General features: G+C 42.8%; 3 protein-coding genes across 3 annotated transcripts; 1 reads left to right on the top strand and 2 right to left on the bottom strand.

Moving 5' to 3' along the window:
* The first annotated feature begins 1082 nt into the window (after positions 1-1082).
* LOC115457428 (taste receptor type 2 member 7-like) lies at positions 1083-2018 on the top strand. The gene has a single exon (XM_030186847.1). The coding sequence runs from the start codon at positions 1083-1085 to the stop codon at positions 2016-2018; it is 936 nt and encodes a 311-aa protein (XP_030042707.1).
* A 5147-nt stretch (positions 2019-7165) lies between these two features.
* Positions 7166-8095, bottom strand: LOC115457427 (olfactory receptor 5V1-like). The gene has a single exon (XM_030186846.1). The coding sequence runs from the start codon at positions 8093-8095 to the stop codon at positions 7166-7168; it is 930 nt and encodes a 309-aa protein (XP_030042706.1).
* Positions 8096-16832: 8737 nt separating this feature from the next.
* Positions 16833-17801, bottom strand: LOC115457426 (olfactory receptor 8H3-like). Its single transcript, XM_030186844.1, has one exon. The coding sequence runs from the start codon at positions 17799-17801 to the stop codon at positions 16833-16835; it is 969 nt and encodes a 322-aa protein (XP_030042704.1).
* Positions 17802-21495: the final 3694 nt, after the last annotated feature.

Genomic DNA, 21495 nt, shown 5'->3' with positions numbered 1-21495 from the left:
TTCTTTTAACATTATTTTTTCCCTTGCTCCATTTGTGGTTTTGGGGATGTCAGAGATTTTCATGGGCAGGGATGCAGCTGAAGTCCTCGTAAGCAAATGGCAAATGAGCCCATCAAATCTGAATGAAGAGGTCAGTGCTGTATAAGTTGAAACCTATAACCAGGGCTTTTTTTGAGGGGGTACTGAGTACCGGCACCTTTTCCATTGTCTTCTAAAATTGACCCATGGTCCCCATGTTTTAATGAAAGAGCTCAGGCCCTACACACCAATTCTGCCTTGTCATAGATTCTGTGACTGGTTGCAGGAGGCCTGGCCATTATAGGGTGGGTCCCTCAGTGGTCATCCCACCCCTGAAGGCTGGCCTGGCATTTGAGTACCAGCACCTTTTCCGCTAGAAAAAGTACACTGCCTATAACCTTGGCTGTGTCTGACCGATAGCTTCTTATTGTCCTTCGATAAGGTCTACTGTACTCTTACATCTGAAGTAAGTTCTTCAGGCCTGATGCTTTTCTGCTTGACTTTCTTCACATTTGCAGGTTCTAGATCATATCTTGGCCTTGCCACCAAACTGATCCAGGCCAGGGATTTTTGCAGCAGCTCTTGTAGGAAAGAAACAGGGGCAAAACCAAGACTGGATCCATCTGGTTAGATCGCCGTCAAATGTATATTTAGGTTGCTCCCCTTTTCTTCTCACCATATTACGTCAAAGTCATCACAGCTGAGCAGAAGTTGACACTATCTCAGACCATGCAGAGAAAAATGATAGCTTTTGCCACCTTGGGGTGTTCATCAGCTTGGGGGACAATGCCCAGCCACTAATTAGTCACTTCTGTACGAGAAGCAGAACATGCAAAAGAGTGTCCCACAGCCTGGAAAATTAGTAATGAAATACCTTTGAGGATTTGCATAACCTCCCTTGCTGAGGGGATTGCATTTCACAAGCAACAAATTAAAGGGTTTGTTTGTTTGTTTGTTTGTTTGTTCCTGCTCTTCTCTTAGCCCCCAAAGACTGGAAGTAGAAAGAGAACCTCTCCCTTCCTAACAGAGTGGAGTGGAGTGTTGGATCTTCAGGATAAGAAATCATGGCTGTGAGGTACACTATTGCCTACCACATCATCATTGGGTTGGAATCCTTCATTGGGATACTGGCTAATACTTTCATCATCACTGTCAATGGGGTTGACTGGGTGAGGAGCCAACAACTGACTCCCTGCGACCTCATCCTGATCACACTTGCCCTCTCCAGGCTCATCTGGCTATGGGCCTTTGCTTTTAACAACATCTACATGGGTGTCAGAGAGAATGAAATCGAGGCGCAAGTGAGAAAAATCTTCTTTGTTCTCTGGAACTTTCTGGATCTTTCCAGCCTCTGGTATGCCACCTGCCTCTGCGTTTTCTACTGTGCCAAGGTTGCTGAGTTTCGCAGCCCGCTCTTTCTCCGCCTGAAGGCACGGATCCCAAGGATGGTCCCTCAGCTGCTACTGGGAACTCAGCTGCTCAGCTTCGTGTTTAATCTCCCTCTGATTTTTTCTGACATCTGGCTGGCCAGCAACTCCAGCCATGACAACTCTACCCAAGGCAACAGCACCGACACTGCCATTGGAATGGGACAATTTGTTTGGCGTGTGTACCCCTATCTCCTGCCCTCTGTAGTCTTTTGTTCCATGGCTCTCCTCCTCATTGCCTCCCTCTGCAAGCATGTCAGGAGGATGGTACGCAGCAGAGGAGGACCTCAAGGTCCACGTCTGATGGCTCACTTCTCTGCTCTAAGGTTCGTGGTATTCTTTCTCTTCTTCTACTTAGCCTACATCATTGCAATAGTTTATTACTACATCTACAAGACCAGTTTTGCAAGTTCTGAAGAATACATATGCATGATTGTGATAGAAGCCTATCCTTCCCTTCACTCCATCGTACTGATCCAGGGAAATACAAAGTTAAGAGAAGCCTATACAAGAGTTCTTTGGAAGCACAAGAAAAGTGTGAAGGACCGAGGGGTACCGGGGAGCCAAATGTAGCGACAGGGGAATGCACAAACGCTTTCGGTATCTAGAAAATGTGTTAGGAAAAATGAATTTGCTGAAAGAATTAGAAATATGTATTAGTTCCAAGTTAGATAAAGAAGTTTGGCCCATTCTGGTGTTCCCGTTGGGATAGAATCTGATTTAACAGAGAAGCATGCACTTGGGAAGTCAGCTGAAAAGACAGCAGGGGCAACTCTGGTCAAAAAGTGATGTGAACTTCAGGTCCCTGAGTGGCCACATGATTTCAGGGCCTCATAAGCCCTTTGGTCCTGCTTTCTGCGTGGAAATCTGAAGCACGAGCTACTGGCGGAGAAACAAAATAGGATTGGGGTGCATGCATCCTGACGCACTCTCCCTCCTCTGTTTGGTGGGTGCTGGAGGGCACATCGTTCTGATGATGAGGGTCTCGAATGCTCAAAGGACCCAGGGACCTGACTGACTGAATGTGCTGGAAACGTGTAACTGCCATCCCCTGAGTGTTTAATTGTTTACATTTAGAAGTAGGTGAAGGCAAGGTGCACAGTTTCCCTGTCTCCACAGGGCTCAATGTACTAACATGGGTTAAATGTGTTAAGGCCCATTAGCACCCACCTACCTATTTCTGAATGTGCCAAACTGGGGGGGGGGGGGGGGGGGGGGGGCAGAGCAGGTATCACGTAAATACACAGATGCTATTCTGTAAGTTGACACCTAAGTGCTCTCGCATGTAATATAAGGGGAGGGCGTTCAAGGGGGAGGGGCACGATGGTCATGGGTGTGTCGCCAAACAATGCACACGACATACAGAATGCTGTCAGCTGCACGCGCAGAATACCACATTTAGACATGCCAGCTATTAACACAGCATATGTGCTGAAACCTAAATGCTGTTTTGACGTATTGTGAAGGATCTTCAGAATTCCTGCATCCAGACTGCTCAACTCACAGTTTTCTCTGCAGGTCAGGTACATAAGTAATGCCACACTGGGAAAAGACCAAGGGTCCATCGAGCCCAGCATCCTGTCCACGACAGCGGCCAACCCAGGCCAAGGGCACCTGGCAAGCTTCCCAAACGTACAAACATTCTATACATGTTATTCCTAGAATTGTGGATTTTTCCCAAGTCCATTTAGTAGTGGTTTATGGACTTGTCCTTTAGGAAACCGTCTAACCCCTTTTTAAACTCTGCCAAGCTAACCGCCTTCACCACGTTCTCCGGCAACGAATTCCAGAGTTTAATTACGCGTTGGGTGAAGAAACATTTTCTCCTATTTGTTTTAAATTTACTACACTGTAGTTTCATCGCATGCCCCCTAGTCCTAGTATTTTTGGAAAGCGTGAACAGACGCATCACATCCACCTGTTCCACTCCACTCATTATTTTATATACCTCTATCATGTCTCCCCTCAGCCGTCTCTTCTCCAAGCTGAAAAGCCCTAGCCTCCTTAGTCTTTCTTCATAGGGACGTCGTCCCATTCCCGCTATCATTTTAGTTGCCCTTCTCTGCACCTTTTCCAATTCTACTATATCTTTCTTGAGATGGGGCGACCAGAATTGAACACAATATTCAAGGTGCGGTCGCACCATGGAGTGATACAACGGCATTATAACATGCTCACACCTGTTTTCCATACCTTTCCTAATAATACCCAACATTCTATTTGCTTTCCTAGCCGCAGCACCACACTGAGCAGAAGGTTTCAGTGTATTATCGACGACGACACCCAGATCCCTTTCTTGGTCCATAACTCCTAATGTGGAACCTTGCATGACGTAGCTATAATTCGGGTTCTTTTTTCCCACATGCATCACCTTGCACTTGCTCACATTAAACGTCATCTGCCATTTAGCCGCCCAGTCCCAACTCACAGTTTTCTAGGCAGGTCAGTTGCACATCAACTGCCTAGAAAACCGTGAGTTGAGCAGTCTGGATGCAGGAATTCTGAAGATCCTTCACAATAGGTCAAAACTGCGCTAAACTTCATTTGTGCCTGGGATAAGTTTTGAAGATATTGCCTTACGTTAATCCCCGCACTGTTCCAAGTATTGCTGTCCAGCTCTATGTGATTTATCGACACCTAAACGCTGGCGTGGATTTGGTGTACAGATATGCCGCTCTAGAAATACTCGCTTAGTGCTCAGATTTTACACGCTTCGCTTTTACCCCTTCACAGTATTGTCCTCTATGGGTCGAATTCTATATATATGGCAGCCGGAAAATCGGCGCCAAAAACCCCATGCACTTAGAGCTTTTCTATAAACTCCGCCTTAAACAGAGGTGCAGTTTATAGAATACGCTTAGCGGACGTTCCCCCTATGACTAAATTTAGTCGCGGCCATTTTATGCCAAGTAATACCTGGAGTAAAATGCCCACAACTAACTTAGGCGTGGAACGGGCATGCTCTGTAACAGTGCACGTGAATTTCAGAAACACCCACAGCCCGCCCATGGCCACGCCTACTTTTTGGAATTCACACGCACCTGTTTTGTAGAATGCACCTAGAAAGCTGTGCAGGTAAATTCTAATTACTGCTAATTAACATCGAAAATTGCTGGCTATCAGTTCTTGGCATAAATGACCAGATTTGCATGTGCGACTCCAGACCCGCTGTAGAGAATTTTGGGGCAATTGCTTAACTCGGACTAACACGTGTCAACGTACAGTGACGCAGGTTTGTAGGGTCCTAAGTCTAAGTGACTTGCCCTAGGTTAAAAGGAGCATCCGTGGGATTTGAACCCTGGCTTTCAGCTTCTCAGCCTATTAATCTAAGCACTAGGCTACTCTTGTTGCAATAACTTTTTTTTTTTCCTAACAGATTCTAAATCTTTTCCATAAAATGCAATTTTCTAAAAAAAAAAAAATAAATAAAGCATTTAGCAGAGCTTCTGTGCATTATTTCATATTGCCTTCTGCATTGAGGAAAGGATCCAGCAGCAGACATTACACGATGTGATACCCACAAGTAGCCCCCACACTCGTGTTAAGCGGAGCCTTTCAGGCAATGCATTCCAAAGACTACCTGTACTTCAGGAAGCAGGTGAAAGCTTGGCTCTGCAACCAAGCCTTTAATGGAAGAAGTAACTAACTTGTTAGTCTCATTCACACACACAAGGATTGACTCGGGCTGCTCATACTGCAGCGGGACATGTTTATCCACTCCTACCCTAGCTGAGATAATATTTAACCATCTCTCTGAGGAATCCTGTTCAGAAGAAATGGACCCTCAGGAGCTTAGCCGAGATTGGATAACAGAGCCGGTAGTGGGAGGCGGGGCTGGTGGTAGGGAGGCGGGGATAGTGCTGGGCAGACTTGTACGGTCTGTGCCCTGCAAAAGACTGGTACAAATCAAGGTAAGGTATACACAAAAAAGTGGCACATTTCTTGGGCAGACTGGATGGACCGTGCAGGTCTTTTTCTGCTGTCATCTACTATGTTACCTCACATGCAACTTTCTTCAAATCAATCACCTTACTTTCTAATTCTTCCTACTTTCTTACTCATCTATATGTTACAACTTTGCCTTACCCTTCACTACCAATTATAATGTTCTATTACGTATTGTGTTGTCATTGCAAGTAGTATACCATGCCATACTTTGTATTGTTACTTCAGTATTTTTACTGCTGTAATTGCCTATTGCTCATGTTTGATCTGTTCTTACTTGAGTGAATTCCTGAAAAAAGGCAGTAAATAAATCCCCCGCCCCCACTGCACAGGTACACCATGGGCAGCAGCAGTGCAGACTATACACACAGACATAGGAGCCGATTCTGTGGGTGAATTCACTCCCAGTTTTGAGAAAATTCCTTGTATGTGTCCAATTTTGAAATGTTGGCTCCTATGCACACAGACAGACACACATACATGTAGACACCAAAATGATTGGAGGTGCTACAGCCATTGGAAATTGCCCCTCCCTGGACACAGTCAAAGCATTTGCTCTGTATTGGGAGGTGTTCATACACTCACAGCGCTGGCTGCTATGCACATACAGCCCCATCACAGCACAGGGACAGTGCGGGCAGCAGAGAGAAAGAAGGCAGAAAGGACAGAAATGTTTAATGAAGACAGACTGGGGCATCATAGAGAAAAAAAAATCAAAAGGAGACATTAATATAACATTTTAGAATGTGCAAAAACTGTGTAGTCTTAGTATTTGCTGGGCAAAGACATGTTAGTCATTCAAAGCAAAAGAGAAGTGGTCACATCACTGGAAAGATGTAATTAATGCTGGGATGATAAAAGGCCTGGAAATCTCCCTTCCCCCATACATCATCTTCCCTTTTGACATAAAACAGCACCCTCTCTTTCAGGACAGGCCTACCTAGTTTTGGGCTTGCCCTACTGCATGCTGGGACATGTAGTTCTTGCTGCTCAATGGGGGTGGGGGGGAACCAGGGCCACAAGTTCCTGCCTGTTGCAGAACCTCTTGGCCTGAAAGAGGCAACTTCAAGGAGCATAGCAGAAATGGAAAGAAAGGGGTTAACCCCACAGCAATACTGAAACAGAGCACCGTCTTCACTTGAACCAGGACACGAGCCTTTGAGTTGCTGGGGCTCTCAGAACTGAGGTGCGCAGGCACGTTCTAACAGAAAAGAATACATGAGAAAAGTTCCCAAATTTGAAAGGGTGCAATATAAAGGATCTGAAAAGCACCTGCTCTCTGTTGAAAGTAGGAAGAATCAGAGTATTTTGAAGTAGAGAGCCCGAAGGTGGATTCAAGGACCACAGTCACACAGGGGAACAAGGCAGGTAGACAGCAAATGTTTGAAGTGATAGGTCCGTTGCGTGACTGTGGTTAGGCAGGAATTACAGGCACTGCATGCGCTCACAGTACACTGAGCCTTTAGTTGCAGGATGCACTTCATACAGGATTATGTGATTTGCCAACCTGCTTTGGGCAACTAATTCAATATTCAGATGCAAGTCTTTAGATGTCTGCTGTTGATTTTGAATTTTGTCCCCATTTTCAGTGGGCTTCATCTTGCAATATTCCCCTGAGATACACAACAATGCTGCATTCAAAACTGGGGGATTGGTTATTTTGACTTCTGAACATTAAAGTGCCACTGAACTTCTACTTTCAGCCCTTCTAACCTAAAACTGAGCATGCAGGACATGCCACCATCATATGAGACTGCCTCGAGAGGGCTGATCTTTCAAGAAACTTGCTGTCTCAGGTTCCACAAGGCGTTCTTGACGTCATTGTTCCTTAGGCTGTAGATCATGGGGTTCAGAATGGGAATCACTGCTGTGTAGAAGAAAGCAAAGAGTTTGTAACGAGTCGGGGAGTAAATGGATGAGGGCTGCAGGTAGAGACAGATGACAATCCCGTAAAAGAGGACGATCACCGTGAGGTGGGAGGAACAGGTGGAAAAGGCCTTGCGCTTCCCTGCCGTGGATCGGATCCTGAGGATAGTGGAAATGATGTAGACGTAAGAGATGAGGGTCAGAAGGAAAGGGCTCAGTCCCAAGATGACAATCTCAGTGAATATGACGATCTCCACGTTAGATGTATCATCACAAGCGATCTTCTCTAGGGCTACGATGTCACAGAAAATGTGGTCCACAGTATTGACGTTGCAAAAGGAGAGGTTGGAGATGAGCATAATAGGGAGCAGGGCATTCAAGAAGCCGGCTGCCCATGACCCAGCTGCCAGCAGGAGGCAGACTCTTCTGCTCATGATGAGCGAGTAGCGCAAGGGGTCGCAGATGGCTGCATAGCGGTCGTAGGCCATGATGCTGAGGATTAAGAATTCAGTGATACCAAAAGAGATGAAGAAGTAGAGCTGGACAAAACAGCCCACAAAGGAGATGGTGCCACTGCCTGTGCAGATGATGGCTAGGATTTTGGGGAGGGTGACGGAAATGTAACAGATATCCAAGCTGGAGAGGTTGCCCAGGAAGAAATACATGGGGGTGTGCAGGCGGGGATTACTGTAGGTGACAGTGAGAATCAGCAAGTTGCCCACCAGGGATGTGAAGTAAATGCTGAGGAAAACGATGAAGAAGAAACTTCGAAGGCTGGGGAGATCCGAGAACCCAAGAATGATGAATTGTGTCGGGAGCGTGCGATTCTCATGTTCCATGGTTCCTATGATCAAAGAAGCAAGCAAGCAGAAATACACAGTAAGCTAAAAGTAAGGTCTACTCTGGGTTTGTCCCTTAGACTCCCAGGAGATGAACATTCTCTTAAAACAGTAAGATTCAATAATCCAAACTATTCAATCTCAATTTGATAGTAATAATATTCAACATGAAGTCTATATAACACATTTAGATTATAACAATATAACATCAGACAGAATATGGAAGGAATTTACCCCTTGTTAATGGTCTAAATTAGGTAATTTAATAAATAAATATTCAAATTCACATTGGGACTCATTTTCAAAAGAGAAAAGCGTCCAAAAAGTGGCATATAATAAATCAGCATTTGGATGTCCAAATCGCTATTTTCAAAACTCATTTTTAGACGTCTTTCTATGAAGTCCGTCTGAAGTGCATTCAATTCACAAGGGGGCATGTCAGGGGTGTGTTAAGGGTGGGATCTGGGCTATAAGTTGGACATTTTGGTCTAGACCTCTTTTTATCCCGACTACGTCAGAAAAAGGTATCCTAAATGACCAGACGACTACTGGAGGAATTAAAGCATGACCTCCCTTTACTCCCCCAGTGGTTACTGACCCCCATCTCACCCCCCCAAAGATGTGAAAGAAACAGTAAATATCAGCTTTTCTGACAGCTTCAGATGTTATAGTCAGTCCTATTAGAGCAGAAAGCAGGTCCCTGGAGCAGCCTAGTGGTCAGTGCAGTGCACTGTGGAGAAGGGGACCCAGGCCCCTATCCCACTGTGTTACACTTGTGGTGGAAAGTGTGAGCCCTACAAAACCCACCAAAAACTGACTGTACTCACATATAGATCTGCACGATTGTTCATAAAATCATTTATGGAGATGCCCCGACCTACATGCTAGACCTCGTGGATCTGCCACCCAGAAATGCTAAAAAGATCTGCCCGCACATTTCTGAATCTACACTTCCCCAGCTGTAAAGGATTAAAATACAGACTAGCACACGCGACCAGCTTCTCCTTCATGAGCATGCAGATGTGGAATACACTACCAACTAACTTGAAAACAATTAATGCAATAACTAACTTTCGCAAATCTCTGAAAACCTAACTCTTCAACAAGGCCTATCGTGAGAATCCATAACTTAATCACAACCCATCACCACTTCACCCTTATTCTGAATGCCTTATTTCTATAACTGCTTGCTTAATTCTTTTTGTCATCCTGATCTCTTTGTAACACAAACTGTATCTTTTACCCTGGAATGGCGATGCCATAACAGGTCTTTGTAAGCCACATTGAGCCTGCAAATAGGTGGGAAAATGTGGGGTACAAGTGCAATAAATATATAAATATAGGTGGCATCTGCAGCTATAAAGACCATTGCTGTGATGTACAGTTGGGTACAGTCGGTTTTTGGTGGGTTTTGGAGGGCTCACCAGACAATATAAGGGGCTAACGGTGACATGTGTACCTGGGACCTTTTATGTGAAGTCCTCTGCAGCACCCCCCTAGGGTGCCCCACTGCTCTGCTGGGATGTCTGTGTGACCAGTCTACTAAGAGTGCTGCCCCCCCCCCCCCCCCCCCATACGTCCCAATGGCATGATTTTATGCATTTTTCACTTGGACATTTTTTTTTAGTTCAAAAATGGCCCAAAAAGATGGATGTACTAAACACGAAAAAAAAAAGATAATTTTGTTTTCTGGTTCCAAAATGGCCATTTTCACTGCTCAGTTTTTGGATGTTTTCAGCAAAATGTGCAAAGTCAGATTTGGACATCGTATCGAAAATGCCCCTCTGGTGTGTTGGACATATGCCCTGCCAATTTCATGAAAACAGCTCCAATGGAATGGTTAAATACTTGCTTATTTTCCAGATTTTCATGGCAAGATAATTCTTACCCCATACTTAAAAGATGTTAAAAAGACTCACCAAAATGTTACAAATTAGGGACCAGTAGCCTCTATACCTTTCATTCAACCATTTCCACTTTTTGTTGACTGTTTACTAATCCCTTTTATCTCTTCCTGCATCCTTCGATCTCTGCAGCAAAATCTATTAGTTGTTTGGAGTCATAAATGATATGACTGGTATTGGAATCGTCATCATATTTGTTTTCTGTATATGGTCTGTAATTTTGTTCTTCATAATAGTCTCTACCATTTTGCCCTGCATTGATGTCAGGCTCACCGGTCTATAGTTTCCTAGATCACCTCTGGAACCTTTTTTTAAAACTGGTGATACATTGGCCACCCTCCAATCTTCTGGTACCATGCTTGATTTTAAAGATGAATTACATATGACTAGCAATAGCTCTGCAAATTCATTTTTCAGTTCTGTCAGTACTCGGGGATGTATACCATCCTGTCCAGGTCAGTATTCTCAATGGAGAAGGGTAGATAGTGGGGTTCCCCAGGGGTCTGTGCCTGGGACCGCTGCTTTTTAACATATTTATAAATGATCTTGGGAGTAATTAAATTTGCTGATGACACAAAGTTATTGAAAGTTTTAAAATCAGAAGACGATTGTGAAAAATTACAAGAGAACATTACGAGACTGGGAGTCTAAATGGCAGATGACGTTTATTGTGAGCAAGTGCAAAGTGATTCATGTGGGAAAGAGGAACCCAAGTTATAGCTACGTCATGCAAGTTTCCATGTTAGGAGCCACCACCCAGGAAAAGGATCTAGGTGTCATTGTTGATGATAATGTTGAAACCCTCTGCTCAGTGTGCAACGGGTGGCAAAGAAAGCAAAAAGATTGTTAAGAATTATTAGGAAAGGAACAGAAAACAAAAATGTTATATTGCCTTTGCATCACTCCATGGTGCGACCATACTGTACCTCGAATACTGTGTGCAATTCTGGTCATCGCATGTCCTAAAAAGATATAGCCTAATTAGAAAAGGTACAGAGAAGAGTGATGAAAATGATAAAGGGCAAGCGATGAGAAAAGGCTAAAGTGTCCAGGGCTCTTCAGCTTGAAGAAGAGATGGCTGAGGGGAGATATGATAGAGGTCTATAAAATAATGAGTGGTGTGGAATGGGTAGACATGAATCGCTTGTTTACCCTTTTAATAACTACTAGGACTAGGAGGCACACAATAAAGCTACAAAGTAGTAAATAAATTGCAAAAAATATTTCTTCACTCAATTGTAATTAAACTCTGGAATTCATTGCTAAAGAATATGGTAAAAGCAGTTAGCTTAGCAGGATTTTAAAAAGGGATGGATAATTTCCTAAAGAAAGGTCCATAAGCCATTTTTTAAGATGGACTTGGGAAAATTTGCCGCTTATTTCTAGGAAAAGCAGCATAAAATCTGTTTTACTGTTTTGGGATCTTGCCAGGTGCTGGTGACCTGGATTAGCCACTGTTGGAAACAGGATACTGGGCTTGATGGACCTTTGGTCCTTCCCAGTATGGCAATGTTTATGTTCTTAACTGAAACATGGATGGCTAAACATAAATTGAAATTAAATAAACATGAAATTAAATCTCTATTAATCTGCGCAACTGAAGAACCTTCTAGGAATTTACAGATAGTAACAGTGTTCAAGATTGTGAATAAGTCATTTAAGGAGCAAGAAAGTTCTTAGGGACTTTCTAAAGGTCTTATTATGCCTAATATTTTAAAAATCCTTACCTGGTTTTAATTGTAGATCGGTTATCAATTTAACCACAGATAAATAGCTTAATAAAGAAAACCTTTTGACCTTACGGAAGCTGAAAAGAATCCAAAAATATATTTATTTTGAACAGTTTAGCTGTCCTTGTTATAGTCCCAATTGGATTACTGAACATTGTCTATTTGGGCTGTGCTAAATCATTACTGAGCTGGTTACAAACAATTCAGAACACTGCAATCAGGCTCATTTTATCAGTCAAGTAAATATTTATTTATTTGATACGTGTATTTATCTGAATTCCAATATTCACTTCAATGTGGCTTACATTATGAATAATCCGTATAATTCAGAAAGAAAGAAATACAAAGAGATAGAAATTGCAAAACATTGTTGTTGATATAAATTCAATGTCCAATTTCTCATTGTTGTCTGACAGTTGCGTTAAACAGTTAATATAGGAACTCATTGGAAAGGAAAACCTTCAGGAATTTGTAGTTAATGGTGGACTTATAAGACATCTCAGTAACTACATGACCTTCATAAGACATCTCAGTAACTACATGACCTTCTGCAGATTTCTCTCCTTTAGGTGCCCAATGGTGGAATTCTAATCCAAGGGACATGTTTTGACAGTTTTAATATGACGGAGCAACTCCTTTATATATGCAATTACACCGATTGCTGATTGAAGTGAGGGTCTTACATGAATTATACTGTATGATCTTTAAGATCAATCATGGTCAGGCACCTAGTTATAATGTATGACTTGATTTATATTTTTTTCTGGTTCCAAAAGATGTTCAGTTAGGAATTTCTTATCATTAGAATTTCCAAGGGAATGAAATATAAGAGATATATAACATCATTTTTTTCTCTTGTTAAGCAGTGAGGGGTTGGAATACATTACTAGCTGACAAACAAAGTCAATTTAACTATATGTTGTTTCAGAAATCTGTGAAAACAATTCTATTCCAGAAATACGTTGCAGACAAATGATTTTCCAGTTGAGAGTTAAGTACTGGATATAAATTCATGTTATTTTATGAAAATGTTTTGTATCGGTGTAATTTCTGTCTTACTGTCATGGGCTTTCTTAATGTTATCCATTTCGAACTAATTGATATTAGCGGGCTATAAAAGAAAGAAATGTTAATTAAAGACATAAATAAATGCAAGAGATAAATGTAAAATAATAAACTTCCATCCTGGCTTGCAATTTTTTTCTCCTTTCTGAAGTTTTGGGAAAGTGAAGCCTTTAACAGTAAGAGTATTTCAGCTTTCCAACACACTGGCCAGTTCCTGGTTTCACAAAGCTGGGGCTGGGGGAGAAAATGCTAAACTTGGAAATGTAAACACAGGGAGGAGGAAGTCCAGAATGGACACATGATGAACTGCAGATAAATGATAGGGTTAACAAAAGGGTGGGATAGTGCTTTAAGGGGGCAGTGAACAATTGGGGGTGGGGGGATAGCAGGAAGCGGTGTTGACATCCAAAGATGAGGAGTTGGTTGTATCTGGTAATTTAAATGTTTGCAAACAGTGCGACAAGGCCACAGGTAGAGACATGAGGATGCTGAGGTGCCCAGGGAGAGGTAAAACCATTGGAAAACGGAGGAATATTGCTTCTGCGCAGGACATTGGGGATACCTCAGCTGGAATCTTCAGTTGTGAGAGATAAACCCTGGAATGGGCACATAACATTCTTTGTGGTGAGGTTAGTGAAGAGTAACCTGTATTGGCCACTGTTGGGAACAGGATGCTGGACTTGATGGACTTTCGGTCTTTCCCAGTATGGCATTACTTATGTTCTTCAAGTTTGGGACAGGCATAGAAGAGCCTCAGCACAAGATATGGGATGGACATAGAGGATCTTTCAGTGTGAGGAACGAAGATGATTTTGGAGACCATCTGGGTCTCTAGCATTACAGCAGGAAGCAAACAGGGTGTCCGCTATGAGAATCTCTGGTACTTTGGCTTCACTTACCTCTGGGGTACATCACTGCCTCTCTGCTCACAATGCTTCATCTCCATCAATTAAGTGCTCTGTTGGCTTTTCTCCAGAGTTTTTGCTGCAAAGATCATGTCCCGTTGGTAATTAAACATTTTCAAACAGTCGTTCCCATCACCCAGGGAGTAATAAAGACAATGGAGGTACGTGAGAAAAATACTAAGCAACCAGGACAGCAATGCGTTCTATAAGGCCGAAACACACATGGGGGGAAAGGTTCAACTACCAAACTTCTGCCCAATCCAAACTTCCCCCAACGCACCGACCATACATGTAGTAGAATGAGGTACGTGTAAGGTAGTTACAATATCACTTTGTATTCATTCATACCATGTATTTGTTCAGACTGTAATCAGCTAACGCTGTTAACGGTTATATGTAAGCCACATTGAGCCTGCAACAGGTGGGAAAATGTGGGATACAAATGTAATAAATAAATAAATCCTTCGGAATAAACAAATGGCCACTTGCTAGATGTTTTTGTGCTCAGTGTATCTATCCCAGCAGAGCAACGGGGCACCCTAGGGGGCGCTGCAGTGGACTTCACATAAAAGGTCTCAGGCACACATCCCACTGTTACCCCCTTATATTGTACAGTGAACCCTCCAAACCCCACCAGAAACCTACTGTACCCAACTGTACCCAACTAAAATAGACCTTATGGCTTCAGATGTCACCTATATGTGGATACAGTAGGTTTTTGGTCAGTTTGGAGGGCTGAACCTTTCCATCACAAGTGTAATAGTTAGAGTGGATTATGGGCTATTCCAGGGACCTCCTCGCTGTGCCAATATGACTGGTTATAACATCTGAAGCTGTCAAAGAGGCTGGTATGTACGGTTTCTTTCACACCTTGGGGGGATGGGAGGAGGTTGGTGACTACTGGGGAAGTAACGGGGGGGGGGGGGGGGGTCATATGGTCATTTAGGACACCTTTTTCTGATAAATTTGTGATAGAAACAGGTCTAGACCAAAACGTCTAACTTCTAGCCCCAGACATTTTTGCTTTGTTCCATTATGGCAGAAAAATGCCCACGTTTTGGAAAACCCAAATCCCACCCCAACATGCTCCCTTGTGATTTGCACATATCGCAGAGAAAAACATCTCAAATCTGAGTTTTGAAAATCGTGATTTGGATGTGTTTTTTTTTTTAGAAAACATCCAAATGCCACTTTATGACATTTTTCTCTTTTGCCCAATTCCTAAATCCTGGGCGCAATTTCCATCACTTCGAAAGGCCTCTTCCAGAACTGTTTATTGATTTAGGCACATTTTTAGTAATGCGTTCTAGGTTCCTTCCTTCCTTCCTCTCCCCATGAAGTAAAACAAAATATCTGGTAGCAGAGTTGGCAAGTTACCAAGGCTGGAGACTTTGAAGTTACATCACAAAGCAGTGTGGGATTTGTAGTCCCAGATACTACCCATTCAAATCAGTGCTGTATGTCCCATAATGCACCAGGATGGTGTGATAGGAAATCCAGGACTGTCTCCAAATCTCCAGCCCGGAACTGGGTAACTTGCCATCTCTGTGGCAGTCGAGTCATGGCTCCCTGTTATGTGTAAAGGGAGAAGTTTAAGTAGAGTGCGGGCAGAGTCGTAATTTACCTGAATTGTTAATAAAACACATTTCAAATTTCACCTTTATTTCATAGACTGCAAATAATAAAATATATCTAAGAGGTATATACCTTATGTTTGAGTAGGTATGAATGTCCACAGTTTCACTCTAGGTATGATTCCTGTTGGTTTGTCCTTAGTATTTTAGAAATACTATTTGGTGCCTGTCATAATGTTACCCTCCACAAATCTAACTTACGTCCATGACTGAGAAATTTCTAGGTACCATCACAAGACAGTGGTGGTCAGATAGGAACGAGATGAACAACAGTACTGATTGACAATGGATAGAGTTTCAAGGACGCAAGTCAAGTGTGCGGAAGATTTGGGGCCAGAGGAATTGGCTGGGATTGGAGGTGTGAACTTCCATCAGACATGCCAAGCTCATTCCAAATAGTTACATGTCTGAGGGCCAGATGCACTAAACTTAACGAGCCAGCAACGTGGTTTTTAAACTGGTTCTAGCCAGTTTAGCGCGCAAGTAGTAAACCGGGACATGCACAAAAGGGTTCTCCGAGCCATTTTCCTGTCACGGTAGCAGCTAACGAAAATGGAATGCAAATGAGCTCATTACTATTATAATGTGAATGTGATGCAATGCGATGCACTACCGTTTCCGACCTCATGCACTGTGGAAAACCTAACGGGAGGTCTGCATCTCTTGTTGGGGCTGCTGTGAGCGGGACCCATGTAGAGGAGGACGCCCATCACAAAAATCGGAAGAAAAAACGTCCAAGTGCTCATCAGGGACGTCCTTTCAAGTGCCTAACACTTGGACGTCCTTCACTCAAAAAAAAAAGGACGTCCCTGGTGTCAGCTAAACATGCTGTGATTGGCTGAGAGAGACCTGGAGTGGCATAATCAGACGTCCAAATAGTTTTGATTTGCACATCCTCACATGTCCTGATCCCCGATTCTCTTTCCCGCTCTCTCCCTCTGCTGCACAAAATGCCCGGCAATTTATTGACTGCTATTATACATGCAGCTTGTCTGCGTGTATGAAGCCGTCTTTGGCATGCGCAGAGCAGCCAGCATAACGCTTGGCTGCTCTGCGCATGCTCAGCTGGCCGACTGGCTTCCCCTCCTTAGGAAGGAAATGGCGTGCAAATAAGCTAACAACGAGCAGCTCATTTGCATGCAATTTCCTTCATGCATGCCCGTTTTTTACCGATTCGCTAAGGGATCGGTAAGGAAAGGGCTCTTTCCGTGGAGTTAGTGCATCTGGCTTTCAGTCAGCTTGAGAGTTTTCTTCTAGTTTAGATCAATTCAGAGTCTTATCGGGTTTTGTCAAATTCAGACCCACAGAATGAACCTTGTGCTTTGTAAATTTACAAGCAAAAGAACTCCTTACCCCACCCTGTATCTCCGATCTCTTCTCTTCAGCTTCAGAGATATTATGAGTGTGATATTGGATATGGAGATTGGGCGAATGCTCTCAAGCTTCTAGACTTGCGCATTCATAAGAGAAACCTTAACACAATTATAACTAATGTCATTTCAACGTTTCCAGCGATGGTTAGGAGACGTTCTACACTTTGGGATAGAATGAGCTGTTACTTTTCTTAAGGCTCTTTTGACATCTTTGTTCCTCAAGCTGTAAATAACGGGGTTCAGCATGGGGACCACAGTTGTGTACACCATGGCAAACACTTTGTCTTCCTGCATTGAATATGCCGATGGTGGCCTCATATACACACAAATTACACTCCCATAGAAGAGCGTCACGGTAGTAAGATGGGAGATGCAGGTGTTGAAGGCCTTGTGCCTCCCCTCTGTAGAGCGGATTGCCAAGATAGTAGAGATGATAAGGACGTAAGATGCCAGGGTGAGCAGGAAAGAACCTATTATTAACAGTGCTCCTTCTATGAAGATGACAAGCTCAATTCTGTGAGTATCACTGCAGGAAAGCGACAACAAGGGGGCAAGATCGCAGAAGAAATGATCGATCTGAATGGAGTTGCAGAAGTCTAACCTAGAGATGAAGGATACGATAACCACAGAGTCCAGAAAGCCCACAATCCATGTGGTGGTGGCCATTAGGCCACAAGTTCTCTTGTTCATGACATGTGAGTAGTGTAGGGGGTCACAGATGGCTGCATAGCGGTCATATGCCATGGCAGTGAGGAAGAGGTACTCGATGCTGCCCAAGGACATGAAGAAGTAGAGTTGGACCATGCAGCCAGAGAAGGTGATATTCTTTGATCCGGTGAGAGAGAGAGCCAGCAGCTTTGGGAGGGTGACTGACAGGTAACCGATATCCAGGACAGAGAGGTTGCAGAGGAAGAAGTACATGGGAGTGTGTAGGTGGCAGTCAGCAAAGATCGCTGTCATGATGAGCAGGTTGCCTGCAATGTTGAAGAGGTACATGAGCAGGAAGAGGAGGAACAGAGGTACCTGCAGTTCAGAGCGGTCAGAGAAGCCCATGATAAGGAACTCTGTCACCACTGTTTCATTTCTGAGTTTCATAGCTTTAGTGAATGACGTCAATCTGCTGGAAGAGAGGTGAGGAAGGTAAGCAAAGTTAAATTTGGAACTGTACTGAGGTACCATGGAACATGGCATAGTAACAAAACAACATATCAGACATGTACCTGTCAAGGATGATTTAGGTACAACAGATCCTGTCAGATGGACTGGATAACATTCTGAGGTTCCTTCCAGCGTCATGATTCTCTGACCTGTAGGTGACCTCCTGATGACTTTCCTCTCCCCATCTCTAAATCAAGATGGCCTCCTGAGGTCTCCTCCAACCCCATCTTTCTCTGACTCTAGGTGATCTCCTCAGGCCCCTTACAACTCCATTTTTCTCTTACTTAAATTCATCTAGAGTTTTGAAGTCCCTTGCAGTCACATTTATGATTCTAGGTTACCCACTTAAAGTCCATCCATCTGTTCCCTTCACTCTTCAAATGTCTGTCTCCTTTCTGTTTCTCTACCCCTCTCCATGGCCTCCACTTTTGTCTGTCTCAACTGAAGGAGGTGGGGGGGGGGGGGGGAGGGGGGAGAGACAGCATCTCTGTACCCTAAGCTATATTGGTTTTCCTGGGCCAGTATTATCTTCTTAAGTACCCTCTAAAGTTTTTTAAAAATACATTTTATTGGATTTGTTTCAAAACAATTTCGCGTTTAACAGTTCAAATACGAACATTCTTAATTCAACTATACAGCCAACCCCATCTACCCTTTACCCTCCTCTCACAGAAAGCTTATTAAATATTATACATACTAAAGGTATCAATTATAAAAATAATCACCAGAAAGAAGAAAAATAAGTCAAAGATTCATGGTTGAGAGGGGATTACTTCATACCTCCTATATACAAACTAACAAAATCCCTTACAGAGCTTACAAGGTTTGAACATTATTTCTTAATTTTTCCATATTTATAGCCTAGGCGGGTTACAGTCAATAACATACATAATGAAAAACAAACATGAAATCTTCATAAAAAAGGCACTTAGTAGTCCCAGAAAAAAGGAGACAGAGGACACCCTTGACAGATACCTCTGGCTGGAGAACATAGGGAGATAACAAGCCATCAATCTGAACTGCTGCTAAAGGTGATGCATATCTAGCAGAAGGAAGAAAGCGTAACTCCCCCCCCTCCCTCAGACATCCTCTGTGCATAGAAACATAGAAAATGATAGATAAAGACCACACAACCTATACAATCTGTTCATCCACACCGACTACTGATCTTTACTATCCCTTCCTCTCCCTCAGAGATCCTCGGTGTTTGTCTCATGCTTTCTTGAGATATTGAAGCCTTGTTAGCTGAAACCACCCAGTGGGTAAGAAAGTAAGAGGGTTTTGCTGGAAAGAAAGGGCAATAGAACCCCTTTTGTCCCCCACCTAGGAACAATCCCCTTCCTCAACCAGACAGAAGCAGGGTAACAGGTGGAATAATGTTCTATTTTGTTTGCAAAGCTGACATTCATATTCATATGTTCTTGCAAGCACCTTGTGTGTCACGTCTCTGTGGTCTGCAGACTGTTACACGAGAACAAGAAAAGACAGGGCCCTGCTTGGAAATGACATACAGACATGACTGGTACCTTAACTTTTAGCATTACAACTGCATGCAGTTTCCCCTCTACAGGGGCCAAAGAGAGAAGTTAAAGTGTATGCAGGGAAATTTATGTACCCCATCCACTGAGCTTGAAACCTACGTATTAAAAAGACTGGGATAAGATGAGAACACACGGGTGAAGTGACAGAGAGGAGCAGGCGTCTCGATTGGTTGGGGGGGGGGTTCTGGTGGCTCTTTCCATTCAGAGTCAGGTAGGGGAGGCAGAGTAGGCAGAAAGCTCTGGGGAAGAGAGAACATCCGTCTCTCACTTACCTTTCTGATATTTCTGCCATAGCTCTGGGGTCGGGCAGCGTCTGCATATATACAGTCTGTTTGTGTCTGCCATTTTCATCTGCTGCGGAGACTTAAGTCCTCAGAGTAAACGACAGGGTGGAACAGGAGAAACACTGGAGACATCACTGGAGAAATATCAAAGCAGTTTACAATAATCAAAAAAGAAAAATACACATAAGTAACGAAACAGAACTACAATAAAATATTGGAAAGCAGAATGATTTACTTAATTATAAAAAGAACTTGAAAACTGTCTTGGTCTCTTTTACTTGACTGTAAACTAATCTGAACCTGGCAGGTAATGGCAATATAGAAATTTTGTTGTAATGTAAAGTGCAATCCCATAAAATCAGGACCTATTCTTTCCAAAAAGCCAAAGTAAACAAAAAAATGATTTCAAAGGCATTTAAAATGAACTAAAGATCTCTCTTCTGTCAAATACCCCCGGCTGCACACCTTCGTTCCGAACAAACGTGCTTTCCTCAGTCCTGGTATTTCTAACATAAGAGCATTTATTGAACGTAAATGTCTAATCGGAACATAAGGCTTTATGCTCTATGACCAGAACCAAAATGCTAAACTAATTTGAAAGTCCTCTGGTATTGAATATATATTGGAGTAACATTATTTATTTACTATTTGTGACATTTATATCCCACATTATCCCAAACAAGTTTGAGTTCAACGTGGCTTAGAATAAACAGTGTAGGATACATAACAAAGGCTAATGCATAAGAAAGTAATTTGTTGTAAAAATCCAATTTTATAATACGGTATCATAAAGATACTGGGATAGCTATGGATGTCTAACATTTCATGTACAATTTCTCATTCATAATAGATTTTCTCAAAGAGAAAGTTAATGATAAATAGAGTAATAACCAATTCAGGTAATAATTAATTGTTTGAGATATGGTTGTTTGTGAGGGTTTGTTTGAATAAGAATGATTTGAGGATTTTGCGGAATCTAGTAGATTCCTGTATATTTCTTATTTCGGGTGGAAAGGAGCTCCACATAATCTACCTTATGCACTCCGCCTATTAGCAGAACTGCCATATTCTGCATGGTTTGAAGGTTTTTTTTAAACATCTTTTAGGCAGACCCAGTAATCCTGCATTAGCATAATCCAACTGTCATAAATAAAGCATGTACCAGAACCAAAATGCCTTTTTATTAACATAACTGAGGACTCAGGCAGCGCTGACAACTTACCCAGTTCCAGGCTAGAGATTTAGAGACTGTCCTGGATTTCTGACCACTATACACTGGTGCATTGTGGGACGTGTAGCACTGATTTTCAACAGGTAGAATCAGGGGCTACCAATACCTCGCTGCTTTGAGATGTAACCAGGACTGGCCAAAAAGTCCAGCTTGGAACTGGCTAACTTGGCAGCTCTGCTGTAGGGGAAGATGAGTATGCGATATAGGAAGGCCAACTAAACTAAAATACCTACAGAATAAGCACTCAGTAAATCGGAGAAAATTTTTCTTCACTCAACTTGTAATTAAACTCTGGAATTCGTTGCCAGAGAATGTGGTAAAGGCGGTTAGCTTAGCGGAGTTTAAAAAAGGTTTGGACGGCTTCCTAAAGGAAAAGCCCATAGACCGTTATTAAATGGGCTTGGGGGAATCCACTATTTCTGGGATAAGCAGTATAAAATGTTTTTTTTTTTTTATATTTTTGGGATCTTGCCAGGTATTTGTGACCTGGATTGGCCACTGTTGGAAACAGGATGCTGGGCTCGATGGACCTTTGGTCTTTCCCAGTATGGCAATACTTATGTACTTATGAGAAA

The sequence above is a fragment of the Microcaecilia unicolor genome, chromosome 14 (genome assembly GCF_901765095.1).
Source record: "Microcaecilia unicolor chromosome 14, aMicUni1.1, whole genome shotgun sequence".
NCBI lineage: Eukaryota > Metazoa > Chordata > Amphibia > Gymnophiona > Siphonopidae > Microcaecilia > Microcaecilia unicolor.
Note: the sequence above shows the minus strand (reverse complement) of the source record. Positions and strands in the feature narration are given on the sequence as shown.

Coding starts and splice junctions, on each gene's coding strand:
- LOC115457427 (XM_030186846.1), bottom strand. CDS start 8,095: ATGGAACATGAGAATCGCACGCTCCCGACACAATTCATCATTCTTGGG.
- LOC115457428 (XM_030186847.1), top strand. CDS start 1,083: ATGGCTGTGAGGTACACTATTGCCTACCACATCATCATTGGGTTGGAA.
- LOC115457426 (XM_030186844.1), bottom strand. CDS start 17,801: ATGAAACTCAGAAATGAAACAGTGGTGACAGAGTTCCTTATCATGGGC.